Source organism: Ursus americanus, chromosome 2 (assembly GCF_024610735.1).
Source record: "Ursus americanus isolate L20-20 chromosome 2, mUrsAme1.1.p, whole genome shotgun sequence".
NCBI classification, from domain to species: Eukaryota; Metazoa; Chordata; class Mammalia; order Carnivora; family Ursidae; genus Ursus; species Ursus americanus.
The window spans coordinates 72613009-72633831 of record NC_142128.1 but is presented as its reverse complement, the minus strand read 5'-3'; the positions used below and the strand labels follow the sequence as shown (position 1 = coordinate 72633831).

At 36.7% G+C, this 20823-nt stretch overlaps 2 protein-coding genes across 4 annotated transcripts in view; one reads left to right on the top strand and one right to left on the bottom strand.

Moving 5' to 3' along the window:
* The window catches only part of ZBTB41 (zinc finger and BTB domain containing 41), a 106559-nt gene extending 91980 nt beyond the window's left edge, over nt 1–14579 (bottom strand). For all 3 annotated transcript variants that reach the window (XM_045787738.2, XM_045787737.2, XM_045787740.2), the window contains exon 1: nt 14406–14579. The gene's annotated coding sequence lies outside the window, so the exon portion shown is untranslated. The remainder of the gene's footprint in view (nt 1–14405) is intronic.
* The window catches only part of CRB1 (crumbs cell polarity complex component 1), a 195147-nt gene continuing 180499 nt past the window's right edge, over nt 6176–20823 (top strand). The window contains exon 1 of the mRNA XM_087857530.1: nt 6176–6245. Coding sequence (XP_087713656.1) covers nt 6176–6245 — 70 coding nt within the window. The remainder of the gene's footprint in view (nt 6246–20823) is intronic.

Sequence of the window (20823 nt, the reverse complement as noted above, 5' to 3'; positions counted from 1 at the left end):
ATTCAAACAAATATCTCAACTAAACTTTTGCAGAACTCAGTAACACAAATGAGGACATTTAAAAAATGTCCATTACATTTGCAGTGAGACTTTTCTTCAATGGGGACTAATTTTTTTTACGTGTCATAATGTACAATGAGTTATTCATTGGATTTTGTTGTTTAAATTTAAAAGCCTCTTAAGGATACTCAGGCTTGTCACAGATTCTTAATTTTTTTCCCCTTCAGGCTCATTATGGGCATTTGCTCCTTTTGGCTGCCTGCATCCACTCCCTCTTCCTTTGATAGCAACATTCTCAATTTCTTCGGAGGACTTACCACTTTGCCATTTGCTGTAGCTTGGCAGTACTACGTGCAAATCAACGTGCATCGTCCTACCTAAGCTGTGCTACTCCGATTCTCTCTCTCTGGACTTGACAGATGGGAAAATTATATTCATTCAGTGATATTAACCCTGATAAAATTATGTGATTTTTATTGTCTTGACTGTGTGCTACCATGGTTCCATTCTATTCAAACCTCTTCTCCTGAGTTCATACCAGTTCTATGAGGCATTAAGTACTCTGCCATTCAGTTCTTTGTTTCGTAAGGTAATCTTTTACTTACAACCTAAGAACTCTTTCTTAGATTTGAATGTAGCCATGGAAAATATTTATTGAGTCAATACCTTTCTTTTTTTTTTTTTTAAAGATTTTATTTATTTATTCAACAGAGATAGAGACAGCCAGTGAGAGAGGGAACACAAGCAGGGGGAGTGGGAGAGGAAGACGCAGGCTCACAGCGGAGGAGCCTGATGTGGGGCTCGATCCCATAACGCCGGGATCACACCCTGAGCCAAAGGCAGACGCTTAACCGCTGTGCCACCCAGGCGCTCCGAGTCAATACCTTTCAATGGTTCACATCCTGGCTAAAAACGAGCATTAATAACTGTAAGAAGGAGCCCACAGTTGAATGTATCTCGATTATTGTCACATATGCCTGTTCTGGTGAAGCAGATTCTCTTACCTGTCCATCAATTGCTTTATTCCAGCTTGCTCAGCTATAGTCACAAGAGAACTTCAAACTCTAGACTAAGCCTTATAGGGCTGCTGACATTTTTGTTAAAGCAGTAGACACTGGGAACTGGAATTAGTCTGGTTGCCCTTAGAATATTCTCTCACATGATTATGAAGCTTGTTCTTTCATTTAAACTCCTATTATACTTTTTCCAGCACATTTGAATTTCTGCCTGAGCTTGCTGATTTGTTTATTTTTCCCCCTCTGGGCCTGAGTCCTTGTTTTGAACACAACCCATGAGCCTAGAGTTCTGAATACCCTAACTATATCATGTCAATTTCTCTCCACTGTGATCTAGCCCAGTGCCTTAGAGCATGACCACTGGCTGAACTTCTGTTCTAAATAGACCAGCTTGAAACCTCCTGACTCTGGGTATGATTTTTTATTTCATGCTACTGCTGTACCATGCACTCTACCACATAAGCTTGTGGAAACGTATGCTCTATGTATTTATTTGCATCCAACCCATTCCCTATACCTGTGCATGTGTGTATGCTTTCTGTAGCAAAATATTTTTTATATATGACAATAAATTTTGTATTTTTGTATTCTTTCAAATTTTCACATTGCCTAGCATTGAGACTCAAAGTAATTCGATATTTCTTTGGCTTTACTGTCTTCATTAAATATCCCAGTTTGCAAGGCCAGAAGGCTGGGGATCATCCTTTATGCCTCCTTCTCCCACAGTCTTACTCTCTATCAATAGCTAAGTCCTGCCAGTATTTCCTGAATTGGCCCCTCCTCTATGAGAGTGTCCAGCAGTCCAGTTCAGATCCTTGTATGTCAGACAGGAAAAATGTGCTGACCTCATACTTTGACACTGTGCCTTCAATTATTCCCTTTCAAAGCTATCCTCCTCCAATTTGTATACCATATTACCCCCCTTAAAAAACTCTTAGATCTTGGGACCCACTGAAGTAGATTAGTTGTATCAGAATCACCTAGGAAGCATTTAAAATGCAGATTCCTGGCCCTACCTCAGAGAACCTAATAGAGAATAGTCAGCTGGAGACAGCTGCTCCACTTGATGGTGTCCAACCTGCTTACCTTTGCTTTTCAAGACTTGACTACTGTATTTCTAGCTTAGCTTCACTCCCTCTCATTCTCCCACATTCATTCTACACTCAAGTGAACCATACATCTATCTCCACACTCGTTATAATGCTTCATGACTCTATGTCTTGCTTTATATTTTTTTTGGTCTAGGACACACCCACCTCTCTTCCACTTCCTTATTCAGGTCATTAATTCTGATTCGTAGTTTAAGCTTTATCTTAGAGGCCACTTTCCCAAGGAAAGTTAGGGGCGTTTTCTCTACACCTACTGCTTTCTTGCATAACTCTTTTATTTGGTGTGTGACACTATACTCGAGGCAGATTTCTAATGGCTTAAAGGGCCCACCAAGAATCAGTCTTTCTTGCCTTTCTGACATCTTCAACCAGTCTTCTCCTTGCTCAGTCTGCAAGCGAGTGGCCTCCTTGCTGTTCCTCAAACCCATCAAGCATGCTCCCACCTCAAATGCCTTGATGATATCCTTACCTGGAAGTCTCCTCCTAAAGGGTTAGGGTTAGGGATAGGGTTGCCACATGCATGGCTTATTTCTCTACTTCCTTCAGGTTTCTGCTCATATCTCAACTATTGGCAGGTCTTCGTTGACCCGTCTATATAAAATAGTAATCCTCCACCTGCATAGCACATGCTGTCCCTCATATCCCAGTTAATTTCTTTCTATAGGGTTAACCACCTGAAATATGTTACATATTTATTTTTATCATCTTTTTTCTACTCCTATGAGAGCAGTAATTTTGTCTGTTTCATTTGCTGCTGTATTGCCAGCACCTATGACCATGTGAGCCAGGTAGTCAATGTTCTTTTTTTTTTCCTAAGTAAATCTGTTGGATTAATGAAAAGGATCAGGCTAGTAACAAGGAGACTCTTCTGTATAAATCAAGTCTAGATCTAGTCAACTAAAACAATGACTTCATTATGAACTAAAAAGGAGATAGAATGAATGAAAGGCATTTACTTTTCTAAACTTTTGCATGAACAATTTGTCTTCCATATTTAATGTGTGGTGATAACTAAGGTATTGATGCAGTGCATTCTTGAAGTTAATATTGATCTTTTTAAAGCAAAGAAGTTGAATTATTATCTACTCTCTGTTTATCTATCTAATTTATCACCCATCTACCATATATCTATCATCTATCAACTGTAACTATTATTTAACTAGTTATATATTCTACAGAAAATAGCTTTTTTACAAACATTTACACAAAATTTTGAAATTTCAACTTTATCCACTATTTTGGATGTTACCGAGTGCCTGAATTAATCACACTTTTTAATTTTCTGTATTTCCAATGCTTTGACATCTAGGATCTTTTCTGACCTTGCAAAGACTGAGGGACTGTCCTGCCCAGGAATAACCAATTCCTAGAGACATAGGACTCCCCTGCAAACAAGTCTTTTATATGTAAACTAATTAATTCAGACCACACCCCCCCCACCACTTGCTTTATCGGACTCTTATACTACCATTCTTTTGCCCAAATCACCCGTGGGTCAGGTATCAGACAACTAGAGACAGCCTCTACACCCCAGAGCCTGCTAAAATTATTCAAATGAAACCTGCTTATAATGTCTCACCTGTTCCTTCCTGGAGAAATCACAATAAAGGCTTTTGCCCACATTTTCCTCCCCCCTCCCTCTGTTTCTTGACTGACCATGGTGCTTCCCTATCCGTCCCTGCATAGCTTGGTGTTTCCCCTGCTCTTGGGCATTGTGAATAACAAACTATCTTTTCACTGGCAATCAGCTACTAATCTATTGGCCTCACCATACATGAATAATCTTTTTAACATGCTACATGTTTATGTGTCTTTGCTTGGATTTCCTACAATGATGCAAAGCTTAAGTGCTAATGTTTTATTGTAGGTTTAATCCCAGAGCAGAAGGAGTGAGGAAAGAGGTAAATGAGAGAGAGAAGAGGATGGGAGAAAATATAAAGTGGTACTTCCTTAATTGTCCCTTGCTTCATCAGTCACACACAAAAAAGCATTATTTTATTCTGTCTCTACTGGCGTCAGACTTGGTTACTAGTACTCTCCTACAAAATTATGCATTGAATCTAGATTTCCATATTTATTCACATAGAATTATAAAAAGTAACCTCTTAAAATTTAACATCATCCTCTTTTTAATCATTATATCTCTTATCACTTATAATTTTGTTGTTATTTGTGCTTTTTGACACCTGAGACAAATTACTGAATGTTTGTGTTTTTATCATCTTAATGGAAAAAATTAGAACCTACCTCATAGTGTTATGGTGGAGACTAAATGACAGAATGCATACAAAGCCTTAGAAAGTGTCTGATATATAAATGACTCAATATGTATTACATATTGTACTACAATGTATGTATTACATACATAGTGTATGACTATTCAGATATGGGAAGATTCAACATTGAAAATACATGAAATTATCCCCAAATTAAGTTATATAATAACTCTTCTATAATCTTTCTTTAATAAGACGAAAAGCAAAGGTCATAAAATAAGTAAATGTGTGTAAGACAGTAAATTTTTAAACAAAAACTTAAAACTATAAAGAAAAACTACAGGAAATTTAAAGGACAATGAATCTATTGGGAGCAAATGTTTCCCATACTTAAAACATCTGACTAAGAATCAAGATCCAATATTTATAAAGAAATGCTACAACCATATAAATAAAATGAGAAAAAGAGCTAATAGAAAAGTAAACAAGATATGAGTTGCAAATCACTGAAGAGAAAATACAAATGTCAAACAGTTGCTCAGTCTTTAAATATGAAAAATATGCAAATTAAAAATCTCAAGTTTTATTATTAATTTAAAAAATCTATACAAAAGCAGAATAAATAGTATGATGAACCTCTGTATGCCCAATAGCCAGCTTCAAAAATTATCAACAAATGGCCATTCTTGTTTCATATATTCACTCCCCTCTCCACTGAAATTTAGATGTAACTTTTACCCTTTGATATTACTGAAGGATGAGGAAAGTATAGAGAAATAGTTTCCTTCACACACAGATGAGAAGAGTTGAAATTTTGTGAAGTATCTATTAAATTAAAAAATGAACACAATGTAAAACCCCAAATTTCTGCCCTTTTGGCATTTGCCCTAGAGAAACTTTTTTTTTTTAAAGATTTTATTTATTTATTAGAGAGCGACTGCATGCGAGAGAGTGGGAGAGAGAGAGCGAGCTGAAGAGGGGAGGGGCAGAGGAAGAAAGCAGACGCCCTGCTGAGCAGGGAGCCAGATGCTGGGGCTCAATCCCAGGACCCCAGGATCATGACCTGAGCGGAAGGCAGCCGCTTAACCAACTGAGCCACCCAGGCACCCCTAGAGAAACTCTTTTAAAAAACTCTTCTGCATTTGTACAAACAAGTGTGTAAAAATAATTCTTATTGAATTAGTATTTGCATAAAGAAAGCTGGAAACAATTTATCCTTTTCTGATGCCCAGAAAAGGATAAATAAGCTATGGTACAACATATGTTAAAACAACTAAGCTATGGTATGGTACATCCGTACTGTGGGATGCCATGCAGCATTAAAAAGCATGAGCTAGATAGATTTTATAATGTGTCAAAATATCTGAGACATATTGCTGAGTGAGAAAAGCAAGCTGCATGATAACACACATAGTATGATATCATTATTTAAAAAATGAGAAGAAAAATGATTTTTACATCTATCAACTATCATCTGTATGTCTATCAAACTATGTTCTAGAATGGTATAAAGCAATCATCACAAACAATGACAATGGTAGACAACTATTAGACATGACCCAAGAGGGGGATGAATCCAGTCCAGCCTGAAAAAAATCTGCACCAGGTTTGAAAAGTCACCCCATCCTCCCGTGTAAGATGCTTAGAAGCATAACTGCTTTTTGAATCTAAGTCCCTGTGTTTTCCAGTGAAGGAGCTGTAAGAGGGGCAGAGGCAGGGATGGCATCAGGAGACTCTGGGGCACCTGCTGTTTTCTGACTCACACAGGGAGTCACAAGCGGACTTGGACCAGAACCACCAGCAACACATCAGAGCATGTTCTCCTACTAAGACCATGGCGCTTATGAAAATTAACTACTTTCTCATCTTCTACCTCAGTTTCTCACTGCTCACCTACATAAAAAGTAAGCTTTTTCCATTTATTGAACTTTTGGCACCTTTCCTGACTTAAATATTTCTAGCAAATAGTTGATAATGTTGCCTGTTCTACAGAATACAACTCTTAAAAAAGAAGTACAGAGAATTTGATACAAGCAAGTGTCCTGTGTTAAACAAGTCAGTGGTACCGGTCAGTGTGAATAAAATTGTGATTCTATGATTTCCAATAATTAGACATAGAAAATGTTCCTTTTTAACCCTTTCAGTGGTGGTGAGCAGGGGATTGAAATGGCCACATAGAAAAGAAGGTATTTTATTTTGTTTACACTTTTACAAAAAAATAGATTTGGCACTTGATAATTGATATCCTTTAAAAGGAAGTTCATCAAAAGCTATCTTGTATTTTATTCCCAATACTATGTATTTATCTTCACTTTTAAAGAACTTTGTGTTGCCACCTTTGCTCTCATAATCAAGGAGATAGTCTCAATTTTTCCCAAAGGATAATGGTTCAAAGCACCAAAGAGAAATGGGCTTCTTTTCTATTGTGTTTGTTTCTGTTTTATAAATGAAGATATTATATTCCACAAACTTCCCCAAATAAAAACAGAAGTAATGTTTCTAGGGTATCTTGTCAGATGTATCCCAGTGTGGAATATCAAAGGAGCCTGAATGGCCTCAGCTGTGCATGTATGAAGGACAGTAGCCATTGAATACATTTAAAATGAAGACAGGCAGAGTGTGTGCTTGTCAAAGGGGCTATGTGATTTGTGTCTGTTGAATCTGAATATCAATAAGGCAAAGCATAGAGCAGCTGCCATTGAACAAGACGACTTGGCATTAACGCACAGTGTTGTATAATCTGGGTCACCTTCTGTAGCCAGTGAGATTGTTACTTGTACAGTTTACATCTGAGCGCATATTAGAGGTTGGATAGAGACAGGAGTACATTCTGTACGTAGGTAGCTCAAGGCAGCTACAGAAAATCCAGGTCAAACTTTAAATAAATGAACAGTAAAATTTACCTGATTGCAATACACATGTGTGCACACACACACACACACACACACACACACACACACACACGGGATTTTGTTTTTTTGGTGATGTATTTGTTGAAAAGAGTTGTTATTTAAATCCTTATTCATCCTCCTTGAAACTTCAAGGGGGCCCCATGCAATAGGAAGTGAGGAAGGGAAATGTTATGTTGAGCAGTACAGGTGGGAGAAAAGAGGAAGCAACAGAAATAAGACACATAAAATGCAAGGTGAAGTGAGTTTACAGTACATTTTATAGCAAAGAACTTTGTAATGCCAATGCAATACGTATTAGAATTTCTAGCACTTGCTGCAGTTAGCTTTCAAGGAGATGAATAGGTAAACTCTAAAGCACGCATCTCTTTTTTTAAGGGTCTTATAATTATGAACCTATAATTACATACAAAGAACTCTCTCTGAGTGGGTGATTTTATTGCTACACTCTAAGTAATTGTAATTTGATTTATTCTCTAGCGCACTATTTCTATAGTTTAAAAAACAAATTTGAAGCTTCACTTTGTTTACTTTTTAGGCAGGCCAACTTCTTTCTGTGTTAATATATTTGCTGGCAAGACACGATGATATTGCCTGCCATGTGAAAATGCTTCAGACTTTTTTTTGTTGTACCTGATTTTAAAACTTTCACAACCTGGCCTTAGCCTTCTTTTCTACCCTTATCTCTTAGCACTCTTGAAAATGTTCCAGTCAAATGAACAAAATAATAGCTGATCGTACAAGTTTTTAATGTGTTAACATTTTATATATGCTATATTCCATTTAATTCTTACAACTCTATACATAAATACTGTTATAATCATTGGCATTTTATAGAATGAGACCAATACTCAGATCACTATATCAGTGTAGCCTTTGGTACATCAGAGAGCTGAAATGTTCACTGGAGATACAGTCTCTCAAGTATAGCCCCAGATATTTAGTATGTCTGTGTAGATCCTAGGAGCCTATAATTGATCAAGCTCTTGATTTCAAATGCAGGTGATCACAAGTTCTGCATGACCCAATAAATCTCTCTTGAGAACTTTATTGAGAACATGATGATGGTAGGAATCATTAAAATAGTAAAATATAAACATATCTCTCTCCTCAAAGGGATTATTTAGGAGAGAAGGTAAGCAATATAAGCCTTGCAAGTGTCATTCCCATTTAATATACTTAACCTACCTATCAAGTAGAATTTGTCATTAATTCCGTTTTATAGCTGAAGAACCTGAGGCATGTACAAGTTGATTTACTTGCCCGAGGCCATACTGCTAGTGAATGGTTGAACTGGGACTAGAATCCTGTGGTCGGCTCTGCATTCTGTGCTCTTAGCTTGTATGTAGTGATTCCCTTGACATGATAAGGTGGAAGAGCCTTAACATGCTGCTCAGAATATAATAAACACACAGAAAGTTTTAGCTATTAGGATAGAATTAGTTGAATGGATCAATGATTCTTCCTCTTGAATTTTGAAATAAAGTCCCTTGAATTTGAGAAAAAAGAGTCACCTTTGGCTACAAACCATAAATTTATTTTACTTATTTTTTAATAAAAGTGGTGCCTTGCTCTCCTACCAGGGGCATGCCAATGTCCTACACTCTTTATTTCCTTCTGGATGAGCACATGGGACATGGAGAATATTAGAGCAAGGTTCAGGAAGCGACGTTCACTTTTGCTTCCTCAGCATGTAGACATTCCCCTTTACAAGAAGTTGAAATGAATTTGCTATTACTCTCCCAGTTGTTTTCTTCTATGTTCCACAATTTGCAAAACTGGTTCTCGTGTATGGAGTCAACTGAATTTTAATAATTCAGGAAGATCTATTATTTTTTTTTTGCTTTTGATGTATTAAGAGAGAATTTTATTGGAATAAGACTTTCTTATAGTCCATTACTGGGGGCTGAGAGCACCTTGTAATAACTCTCTATGCAATCTTGACATAGGACTCTGTTGTGAAGGGGTTTAAAGAAACTATCACAATAAAGCAACCATGAATCAGAAAAGTCATTTATGGCTATATTTCACTAGTCTTTTATACATTTGGAGGTAAATTGAACATTTTCTATGTAAATGCCACATTTAGACTAATTTAAAAGTCATTGTTTTAATCCATCTTCAAAGCATGGTCACAGTATGTAAATAAAACGTGGTTTGATGGAATGACTATTAAAGTTATCTAAATAACTTCCGTGACTTTGGGGTACTATCCAGTATTCTTGAAACCCTTCAGCAATTATTAAGTAACCGAATTTGAATAGAGTTATTTTAAAGAATACTTTCTTTTCAATCTGTCTCAGATATAAAGAACAAATAGAATCTATAAAGATATGGTCTGATTTCAAGAAAGACTTGAATTTGCTCAATGAGTCACAGAAAGCTGATGTTATTCATTAGGCAGTAATTACCCACTCTCCTTTAAAATTCTACATGTGTGGAGACATTTAAAAATTTGGTATTCACTGTGTTAGTTAATATCCTTGCAACAGCATGTTGTAAATTGCCTACATAATTATTAGAGAAAAAGATATATTTGCTTCTTCATAAAATAATTATCTCATCAGCTTAAAATAATTTCTACTTCATAAAGGTTACTCACTGTTCCCTAAATAATATAGCAGAATTAATTTTAGCTTCTATTTTTTGATACTTATCTAAGGTGAATCAGATTTTTCTGAAGAATTACATTTTTTCATTTTTTTTAAGAAAGGAGGGGAGGGGCTGAGGGAGAGGGAGACTCTTACACAGGCTCCATGCCCAGGGTGGAGCCCCACACAGGGCTCAATCTCACCACCCTGAGATCAGGGCCTGAGCCGAAATCAAGAGTCAGACGCTTGGCTGACTGAACCACCCAGGTGCTCTGCATTCTTTTCTCATTTTTGGTGATTTTCAAAAATTATCCTTAATTGTATTAAAATATCATATTTTGAAAGTCAAGTGGACAACAAAAATGAGTTTTTAGTTATCTTTTAAATGTTACTGCTCATTTCAAATAAATAAATAAAATATTAAAAAAAAAAAAAGGTGGTGCCTGGGTGGCTCAGTCAGTTAAGTGTCTGCCTTTGGCTCAGGTTATGATCCCAGGGTCCTGGGATTGAGTCCTGCATGGGGCTCCCTGCTCCGCAGAGTCTCTTCTCTCTCTACCCCTCTCCCCTGCTCATGTGCATGCACGTACTCTCTCTCTCTCTAATGAATAAAATCTTTAAAATATATATATTTATATATATCTTCTTGGGAGAAACAATTCAGCCTATAATATTTACTGTGAATAAAACTCTGATATTTGATGAAACTGCTTGATCAATACCTCTTTTATTGGGTAAAATTAACTTCATATACAAATTGAATTATAAAAGGATTTTTAAAACACGGTAAGTGGTCAATACAGTGTGCTCCTATTTTGTTCCTATTTTTCATCTTTCTTTACACTATACCCACCTTTTACACGTTCAACCTTCTGGTTTGAATTGAGCGCTCAGAATTTTCTCCTTCATAGATTTGCCCTATGAAATTAAGTTAGTGTCTGATTAATACTGAGAGTTGGCACTAGAATTGGGGATAAATGTGTTTCCATATTTTCTCAAGACAAATAGCTTAGCTCTTTACCTAAATAAATGTTCATTACTTTAAGCTGTTTTTCTTTCAGAGATTATATTTGTTACTTGGGGCACCAAAAGATTACAGTGCCTTTCATTATCAATGCAAAACACGGATTATAAATTACTGGGCATGCATTATTTGTTGTGTTTATTAACATGCCATTCTTTATTTTCCTCTTATGTTTTCGCCATAACAGTGAAATCAGAGAAGGAAAGTCACTGAGTCATCTAGCACTAGATCTTATTTGTTGATATTGTTAATACTTCTTAATCAATCTTCTAGAGTTTCTTTCCCAATCTAATAAAAAGCAGTGATTTTTCCAAAGTTTTACAGCAATATGTTAGGTAGGTTGTCCAATATTCCCTAGCTTTTCCTTTGTTCTCAGCAAAGTTCTATTAAATGGAAAATCCAAGACAATAATAACAGTAAGGGACACAGAATAAGAGAAGACACTGTGGTAAGAATGGGCAGGACTATTTAGAGCGGAATGGTTTTGGCTGCAACCGAAAGTTTCTTGGTTCTAGAGGGAAATCAAGGTAAGATTAGTCATCCCTAGCCTCAAGACAGGATAATGAATAAATGTTAGAAGTTTTTAATTCAATCACTTCATTTATTCCACAAATATCTATGAAGTCCATATGACTGATACTGTTCTAGGCTTTGAGGATGCAGTAGTCAACAAAGAGACCATAATCCTTGCTATTGTAAATTATTGTGCAAATAAATAAGCACAATATGTAATTGTGAGCTGGTAGTAGTGCTTTGGAGAAAAGCAAAGGATGAAAGAAAGAGAGCAGGTGAGACGTGAGGATATCTGGGTGAATATTTCGGCAAAGAAAATAGCAAGTGCAAAGGTCCTGAGGCAGGAATGTGCCTACAGTGTTTGAGATATTGCAAGGTGTTCAACAGAGCTGGAGTAGATTAAGCAAAATAGAGCAAAATAGTAGGAGAGGTTTCAGTTATATATGTCTATTCTTACAGTGATCCTACACAGTAGCTATTCTGAAGCCAATTAAGACACCTAAGGCCAAGATAGCTCATGTAAAATATTTAAAACACAGTTACAAGGTGATAAAATTAAGATTTAAACTCAGGTCTGTCAGGTTCTAAGCCTCATACTAGTTCACAAAAGCCAAAAGGTAAACATTCAGGAATTTTGCATGTCTCTTATTAAACCACTCTAATTTGCAATGGTGGAAGTAATTGCATTGGAGAAATTTTGGCAAACACAACAAATCAGGAGGTTTTTTTTAAAAATTATTATTCCTAGATAATTATCTATTTCACCTTTAAAACTTTTCCAAATTAAAAGCATTTACAGTTTCAACTGCTATCCCACTCTTGTGACTAATTTCTGCAGAGACAGGAATTGCTCATCTGTAACCTAGATTACTGTCACTGTCGTCTTTTTGGTTCTTTACATAATTATCCTGATAATTCCTGATGAATAATTCTTTTCTCTAAATTCAAAATTCTTTAACCCTTTAAAATAAGCCTACTGTAGGCAAATTAGTGAGAGCAGGCAGCTAATGAGATTGCGTCTATGGTTCAATCTCAGGACAGTTCCGTCTGCTTCACGCAGAGACCAAGTCTATTCAACAAGTAATGGTCTGGCCAGTCAGTGTCAGATCTGTAGTTCTGAGCACAAGGAGAGGGAAAGAAGGAAAACAACTCTTAGCAAATTGAGTATCACTTTTGGAAAAAAAAAAAACCTGTGAGTTAGCAGCAATAAGTAGATGAATTATTGTGATTTCTTATCTTTTATAATTTTAGTTATCTTTCCTTCTAAATGTAGTTGAAGAACAATTATTTATATTTTTAAATACACAGCAGCATCGATTTTTAAATATGTAGAGTTAGGACATTCAGATTCAGGCCCTGGTCCATCATCAGTTAGTTGCCTGTCCGTAAATGCATCATTTAAACTCATACGCCTCTAATTTTCCTCACTTGTAAAATGAAGGGGTTAGATTATATAATTACCAAGTTTCCTTTGAGATCTACATTTTAGGATTCCATGATTATTTTGAATAATTGAATCAGAGTTTCATAAGCAAAGGGTATTTTTAGTAATCTCACCCTGTATGAACTAACCTTTCACTAGGTTATGTTGCAGCAACAAAGTCAGCATTTGAATGGTTTAAAACAACAAAGGTTTATATTGTGTTTCCATAGTACAGTTTGACTACAGCTCTACTTTATATGTCTTTTTCATTTGGGGACACAAGTGGAAGGGACAGTCCCTTTCCAGAAAATGGTGTTTTCTGGCAGAGGGAAAAGAGCAATGGTAGAACGATGTAAAAGCTCTTAAATCTTTAGCTCATATGTGACTTACATCACTTTGGCTCACATTTCATTGTCTGAAGCAGGTCATATAGCTAAGCCTGATGTCACCAGACAAAGGATGTATTAAGGCAGAAAATATTTGAAACAAATAATATAGTCTGCTCCATTTTTTCTGTTGTTTCCAACTTGCAGGAAGATATTTTTAAACAAATTTTTTAAGTAACCATGAATATTCAAAATGAATGAATAATAAGATGAATAAAAATTTAAATGACATTGACAAACATTTCAACACATATTTATTAAGCAGTTAATATGAGTAATGTGTTGACTATAAAAAAGATGACTATTGTCCGGGCATATCCATACTATAGTGGAGCAGACAGGTGTGTAAAGGCTGTTCACACATTGTCTAAGGGAATAATCACACTTTGAGATATTCAAATGTCCGTGCACTGATCTGGGCGTTCTTTCTAGATGTAGAGATGGAAAATTTAGTTCAAAAAGTCAAACTAGTCTTATGATGTGAAGAAATGTTTTCTGAAAGGAAATATAATCAACTTGCCTTGAAATCATTGGCCCTAATAAAATTATACTTTGATGTTAATTTCAACTCAAATTTAGGGAATAGCATATATAGTTTGTATGTTATAAATTCCTATTTCTCTTCATCTTCATTTCTTTTTTTAAGATCTTATTTATTTATTTGAGAGAGAGCTTAAGCGGGGGTGGGGAGCAGAGGGAGAGGGAGAAACAGGCTCCCTATTGAGCAGGGAGCTGGATGTGGGGCTTGAACCCAGGACCCTGAGAGTATGACCTGAGCCCCAGGCAGACGCAACTGACTGAGCCACCCGGAGCCCCTTCATCTTCACTTCATTTATCATTAGAACCTTGAAAGGAAAAACCGTTTCCCCCTCTACTTACTACCTTACTCATACCCAACACTTCAATACTCCTGGCCACCAAATGTGTGGGTTTTCCTAATTCTCTGTGGATACCAACTGGGTGTCCTATAATTCAGTTCAATTCTGACACTATTTACCTGGCGTCAATGCAAACCCCACAGATTAAGGGCTCTGTCTCACCAGACCTCCCACCCCCACCATCCCCACTTCATACGCAAGTCCAGGTTATCACTCATGCTTCCGACAGACTGACTATAAATCAGAGGTTTCCACAACCACTTTCTCAGGCTTGATAAGTTGTTAGAGTGGTTCACAGAACTCAGAAAAAAAAAAACAAAAACAAACCAAACAGCTTACTTACCAGATTATGGATGTATTGTACAAGGATACAGCTCTGGAACAGTTAGATGGAAGAGATGCATAGGGGAAGGTATGGAAGGTGGAAAAGGGTGCAGAGCTTTTGTGCCCTCTCCAGACACCGCCATGTGTTCACCAACCCGGAAGCTCTCCAAACCCCTTCGGTTAGGTTTTTTTGTTTTGTTTTGTTTTTTAATCAAGGCTTCATTACATAGTCATGATTGATTAAATCATTGACCACTGGTGATTCACTCAACCTCCAGCTCTTTTCCCCTACCCAAAGATCTGGTGATGGGGTTGAAAGGTCCAACCATCTAATTACACGGTTGGTTCCCCAGGCAAACAGTCCCCACCCTGTGGCCATCTAGGTGCTTTCCAAAAATCACCTAAATAACGAATAGTGTTGTGCTTAGGCTCACTACAATTAACGAGACACTCCTTTCACCTTTATTACTCTGGAACTATTTCAGAAGCTAAGGACAAAAGACCAAATATTATAAAAATGATGCTCCGATGGCTTTTAGGAAATTATGAGTTTTAGGAGCTGTGTGCCCAGAACTAGGGATGAAGACTTATATCACAATATCACACACCTCTACCAGAGGTTGGTTAAAAAAAAGAAGAAAAATAAAAAGCAAAACTTAACATTTTGGGTATCAGTGCCTAAAAATTGCATCAAATACACTATTATAAGAAGCTATTGTTAAGAGATACACAGAGGTAAATTACACATATTAAGTTTATTTGAGAAAAAAAATCTATTTGAATCAGGCAGTGCCAAATGGGAAATGGTTAGGAGCATTTCTGTGACAAGAGGTAGGGGAAGGACTGTTATGGAGAGCAGGTGGAAGCAAAGTAAGGCCAATGCTTAAGCTGTTGCTTTTATTTAGGAAAGCCTAGTGGGCTGTTTGTGATTGGTTGTCCTTAGGTTTTGATTTCTTAACCTTGAGGCATTATAGGTATAGGTCTGGGTTTGTTTACGCAGGCTTGTTAAGGCATTAGGGCCACTTCAGTGTAATGGCCTCCATGTTTAATTAATACTTTCTCGACTAAAAAGCCTTTAATCTGCCTATTACTGACTATATCTTTACATTTTCTTCTAAGCTAATCATAAATTAAAGAATTATTTTCTCTATTTATAAACTTAAATAATTATAGAAGTAAGTAGAAATCTTCTCCTAACTAATCTCATTATATCTAATTTATTTTGCCTCCTGGCTTCCTTTATGGAACACTCTATGGAGCACTGAAAATAGGGTATGTATGTGCATTTAATTTTCTGCTCAGTGGCAGCAGCTAGCTGACTAACTGTTGGAACTGCTTGAGGTCCTGAACTCAGCCCTAGAACTAAGGAGAAGTTTGCATGAGCTTGCTGCTTTCTCTAGGCTTGGAAGAGCAAGAATAGATGCAGATAGTGTCCATATAGAAGGACTCAGTGTCAAAAGCAGAAGCAACTAAGCCCTACCCTCTTATCCTCATATTCCTTGTGTTTGGATCTAATAAATCTCCAGGATCCTGTTTATTTTTAAATTAGGGGAGTCGATAATTCCTACTTTCCTTGGATGTCAGATACAATTAAACTTTGTCACCCATCTTCTCCAGGCATTATACTGAGTAGTTTACATAGTTTATCTCATTTAATACAAAGCTCGTGATAAAGATAATTATTCTCGTTTTGCCTAGAAATCTAAGGCTTAGAGGGGAAAAGTAAAACCATTCACTAAATAGTTCATTCAAATATCTAGAAATTTTTTTTTGTTTAATGTACTTTTCAATATAGCCATATCACACATTCAGAATTTGGATATATTGATTCCAGTATTCACGAGACCTCTTAAACATTGCACAATTTAAAACTTTTGGTCCCCCAGAATTATATAGCCTTTATATAGATATTGTAAAAGAGTTCTGCCTCCAGACTTTTGGCTTTATGAAGGAAAACATTAATGTAAATATAACTGGCAATCGTAAATTGGAAAACGTAATCAAGGGAGGGAGATGCAAAGGGGAAGTTCCTCAATTAAGCCTGTAAATAAGTTCCATTTATAAGTAATGAGCTACAGCTTAAATCATGAGAAAGAAAGGTATTAAATAAAAATTATTTATCGTGTATACATTGATGTGAAATGCTGGGATCTGGGAGCGAACAATCAAGAAAGAATTCTTGAGCCATCTTTGGTGCAGAAAAGGTGGTTTTATTAAAGCAAGAGGACAGGACCTGTGGGCAGAAAGAGCTGCACTGGGATTGTGAGGAATGGCTGATTATATACTTTCAAGTTGGGAGGGGGTTGGAGATAGCGTAAGTCTCTAAGTAATTTGGAAACAAGGTTTCCAGGACCTCGAGGGGCTAGCTGTTAGGATAAGGTCACTTACTACTGTCTAATAAACCCTTAGTGACGAGACATATATTGGTGAGTCATATGCTTGGAGGATGATTGCTAACATGTATCTTGGGGGGTAGAGATAAAGAAAGTTTCCAAAAGGATTTTTATATGTTAAAATAGACTTCCAGGATCCTGGAGGTGGGGCTAATGTCAAGCTAAGATTGCCTTTTGCCCTTAGCAAAGTATTCACATTGCACCAGTTGAGTTCCTGGAGGAAGGTCACTCTGCCTGTCTCAAGTACTTACCAATGGGCTGTAAGTTGTAAGGAAATTTAATTTTTTGCTACATTTCTTTTGCTTTTGTTCTCCACATCATTCTTCACCAGTGCATGCGCTACAAGTATAATCCCAAATATCAACATACTGTATATCCTCGAAGAGAAATTTGTTGTGAGAATAATGACAGAATTTCAAAGAACCATGAACTTGAGGAATAAACTGGCTTTAAAAAAATCCAAATACCACACTGATCATGTTTTCTACCAGGCACATTTCTCTAAGGCATTTTTATTTACTCTAATAGGTAATCATTTTTTACTTTAATATTGGAATTGCTTAGAATATAGATTGTCATAAAGATATATCTCAGTAATTCTTAGAGTCAATTATAGTCCCTGCCATCAATATAACCATTTGTTTTTTAAATGAAGGGTAGTTTTCATGTTCTTTTTCTTGTAAATATTTTACTGAATTTTCTTATTTAACTCTACTTGTTTTTGCTATTTTATGGCATAGCTTAACCATGTCTGGTAAACTATATCAGTGAGGTTTTGTGTACAGTAATGTTTTACACAATTTAACGTGTAAAATAAAACCATGGGGGGTGATTTAAGTGGTGGATTTTTATGGGTTTCAAGTCCAAGTGTTATGATTCAGTTATTCCTGGGTGGGACCCAGGAATCAGTTTTTTTTTTTTTTCAAACAAGCCCCACGTGATTCTGATGCATGTTATTTACAGACCAGACTTTAAGAGACACTAATCCATAGTTTAACAAAATAGGAGCTGGGAGATTATTGATTCTCAAAGTGTGGCAAAGGCGGGTATGAGGGAAGAAGTGGGGAGAGTAGGGGAGTAATGGGTAAGAAAAAGGCAGGAAGCAACCAAGGGCGCAGTGCATTCGGGAGCTACTAACAGAAAAATGCCTCAGTGGGGAAGTGATGTGAGATAAGGGGGTGTGGGTGTGGTCCATGTAGGGACAGGCTTTAAATAATGAAGAGTTATACTCTTGTCAGAATTGCTCAAGTGTTTTCACATCAAGGCCCACAGAGAAAGGGTCGTATATGCTTACCGCACTGGCCCAGTGTCAGGCCTGCTGACAACCAAGGCTGAGCACCTGGCGCCTCCTGCAGCCCTGGCACTCCTGTAACCTACTCTCTGCATATATACTGGGGAGAGCCACTAAAGAAGATGGGAAGACACTGAAGGGCTTTAAACAGGAGTGCTGAATGCTCAGCCTTGGCTACAAGGAGGATGTACTAAGGAGGTGAAAGGTTGTAGGTAGAGAGGCTTAGCATAAAGTGATGGGGACCTGAAACTGTGTGGTCATAGCAAAGTGGAGGAACCAGGGGGGACTTAGAATATTTAGGGGGAAATCAGCTTAGCATTTGATGAGAAATGAGTGAGAGGGAAAGGGAGTATAGTGAATGATGATTTCCAAGCTTCTTAATCTTAAATGGTATGACATCATCTCAAATAGTAAATGCAAGGAAGAATGCAGGCTAAATACCTACAATTGAAATTTTTATTTTGAAATATAATGGGGACATTCAGGTGAAGATGTCCATTAGGCAGTTGGAGATACCCTTCCATAGTTCAAGGGAGAAACCCAATTAGGAGATGAAGATTTGAGTCCTCACTTGCTAATAACTATCATTGAGCCCATACTATAGACTATTTACCATGATAGGAACAGAAAAAGTCTAGAGAGAAAGTCTATAAAAATTTTTTATATTATGGATCAAAGCCTTAAATATGAATATTCATATCTAATGACCCAGTAACTCTTCTAGGAAAATAATAATTGAAAATGAGGGCAAAGATTAACATGCCAAGGTAGCCATAACATTTGTATATATTGAGAAATTAGAAATAGCCCTAATGAAATCAATCAAACACATTTGTACTAAGAAAATATTTGAAACATAAATTGTGTTGCTTTATGCTCTAGTATCTAGAGTTACTTTCAAAGATAGAAACACAATCCAGGGGCGCCTGGGTGGCACAGCGGTTAAGCGTCTGCCTTCGGCTCAGGGCGTGATCCTGGTGTTATGGGATCGAGCCCCACATCAGGCTCCTCCGCTATGGGCCTGCTTCTTCCTCTCCCACTCCCCCTGCTTGTGTTCCCTCTCTCGCTGGCTGTCTCTACTTCTGTCGAATAAATAAATAAAATCTTTAAAAAAAAAAAAAAAAAAAGAAACACAATCCAGTAACCAAAATTAAATTAAAGCAATTTAAATATTTTATGGGGTCTCTTAAATGCATGGAAATACAGAATATAATTCACACAAAAAAACTTCAAAAGAAATACTCTTTCTCCGTTTTTATGTTCTCAATATCTCTTGCCACTTCCCCGGGTCCAATCTCTCAGCCTTCCCAAAGATCCCTCTTCTTGAAGGCCTCAGAAGTTACCCCTACTTTTTTCCTCTTTAAAACAAATATCAACCCTTTCTTATATAAGTCCCCTGTCTTGGATTCTCAAATCTGCTTCTCTCTTTTCCCACTGTATTAATTTTACATCAGAAGAACCCAGGGATAAAGCTGGCAAGGATAAAACAATTCATAGAGGTTGGAAGAGGGGTAGGGAAGATGAGCAAATAAAACCAAATTTACTCTAGAGGGCAAGGAAAGGCGGAAAGAATTCAACACTTACACCAAAGTTACCTTTTGTCTCCCCAAAAATATAAGTGAAAAAAAAAAAACACCACACAGAATGTCAAATTGTGTGTGATGCACAACATAAGTGTGATGTAAAAAAAAACCAGGTAGGCAAAAAATCTTTAATAGTCATAAAATAGAATATCATTTATACTACATTTTATTTAAAAATAATATAGATATTCTAACAATAAATTTTAAGTCACAGAGCTCCTGCTAAGAGGAACTATTTATAGACAAAGATATTAAGTAAATATTTCCTATTTTTAAGATGCAGAAAATAGATGCTTATTAGAGAGAAATCAGTTTTGAAAATATGTAAGAAATGAGAAATAATTTCAATCATAAGCTGTATGACCTTGACCTGTTTTACTTAAACTATATTTTCTCATCTGAAAAATGGAAATGGTGATTATTTCTAACTGCATTGGAGTATTGTGAGGATTAAATAAAATAATATGTGTGACACATTCTGTTTTACCAGGAATTGCGGTCTTATCTTCAGACTGACAATCAAACTCAAGATTCACAGTAGGCTTCATCAAGCACTAAGGTTGGTTATCTTTAAGAAAGTTTACAGGACAAGCATCGTGGCACACACAACAACGTAGCAGTGATCTTGTGATCCCTAGGTATACAGCTTTGGATATCCCAATCATTCTGCACAGTGGGTGGGTGTAGTCACAAGGAACAAAGTTGACTGGATACAACTTCAGCTCAGGGAAGCCATCAGCTCTGAGGTCCCTTCAGTTTTTATATTGAGCCATATGCATGTAACTGTTTAGTCAATCTCCTCAGGTTTATGCGAATAGCCGCCACACTGCAGGACAGCTCCATTTCACTCGTTCCCAATCACTCATTAAACAGACTTGACAATGAGTTTCAAGTGCTTGGTCTAGTACACAGGACTTTCATTTATCTTGTATCCAACATAGGTAATTTATAACCATACCTGAGTTGCTGCTGCAAGACTAAAGGTCAAACCTTCAGGCATGCCTGACTCTAAGGAAAAGGCCAAAGAAACATCTGTTAACCCTTCTTTTCCAGTATGTAAAATGCTGAGACACAGTAAGCAAATAAAAACCTTGAGTCACTGCATTTATCCTTTAAAAGCTGATAGATCAAGTGTTCATTATAATACCATAATTGTTTCAGAAGGAGAAC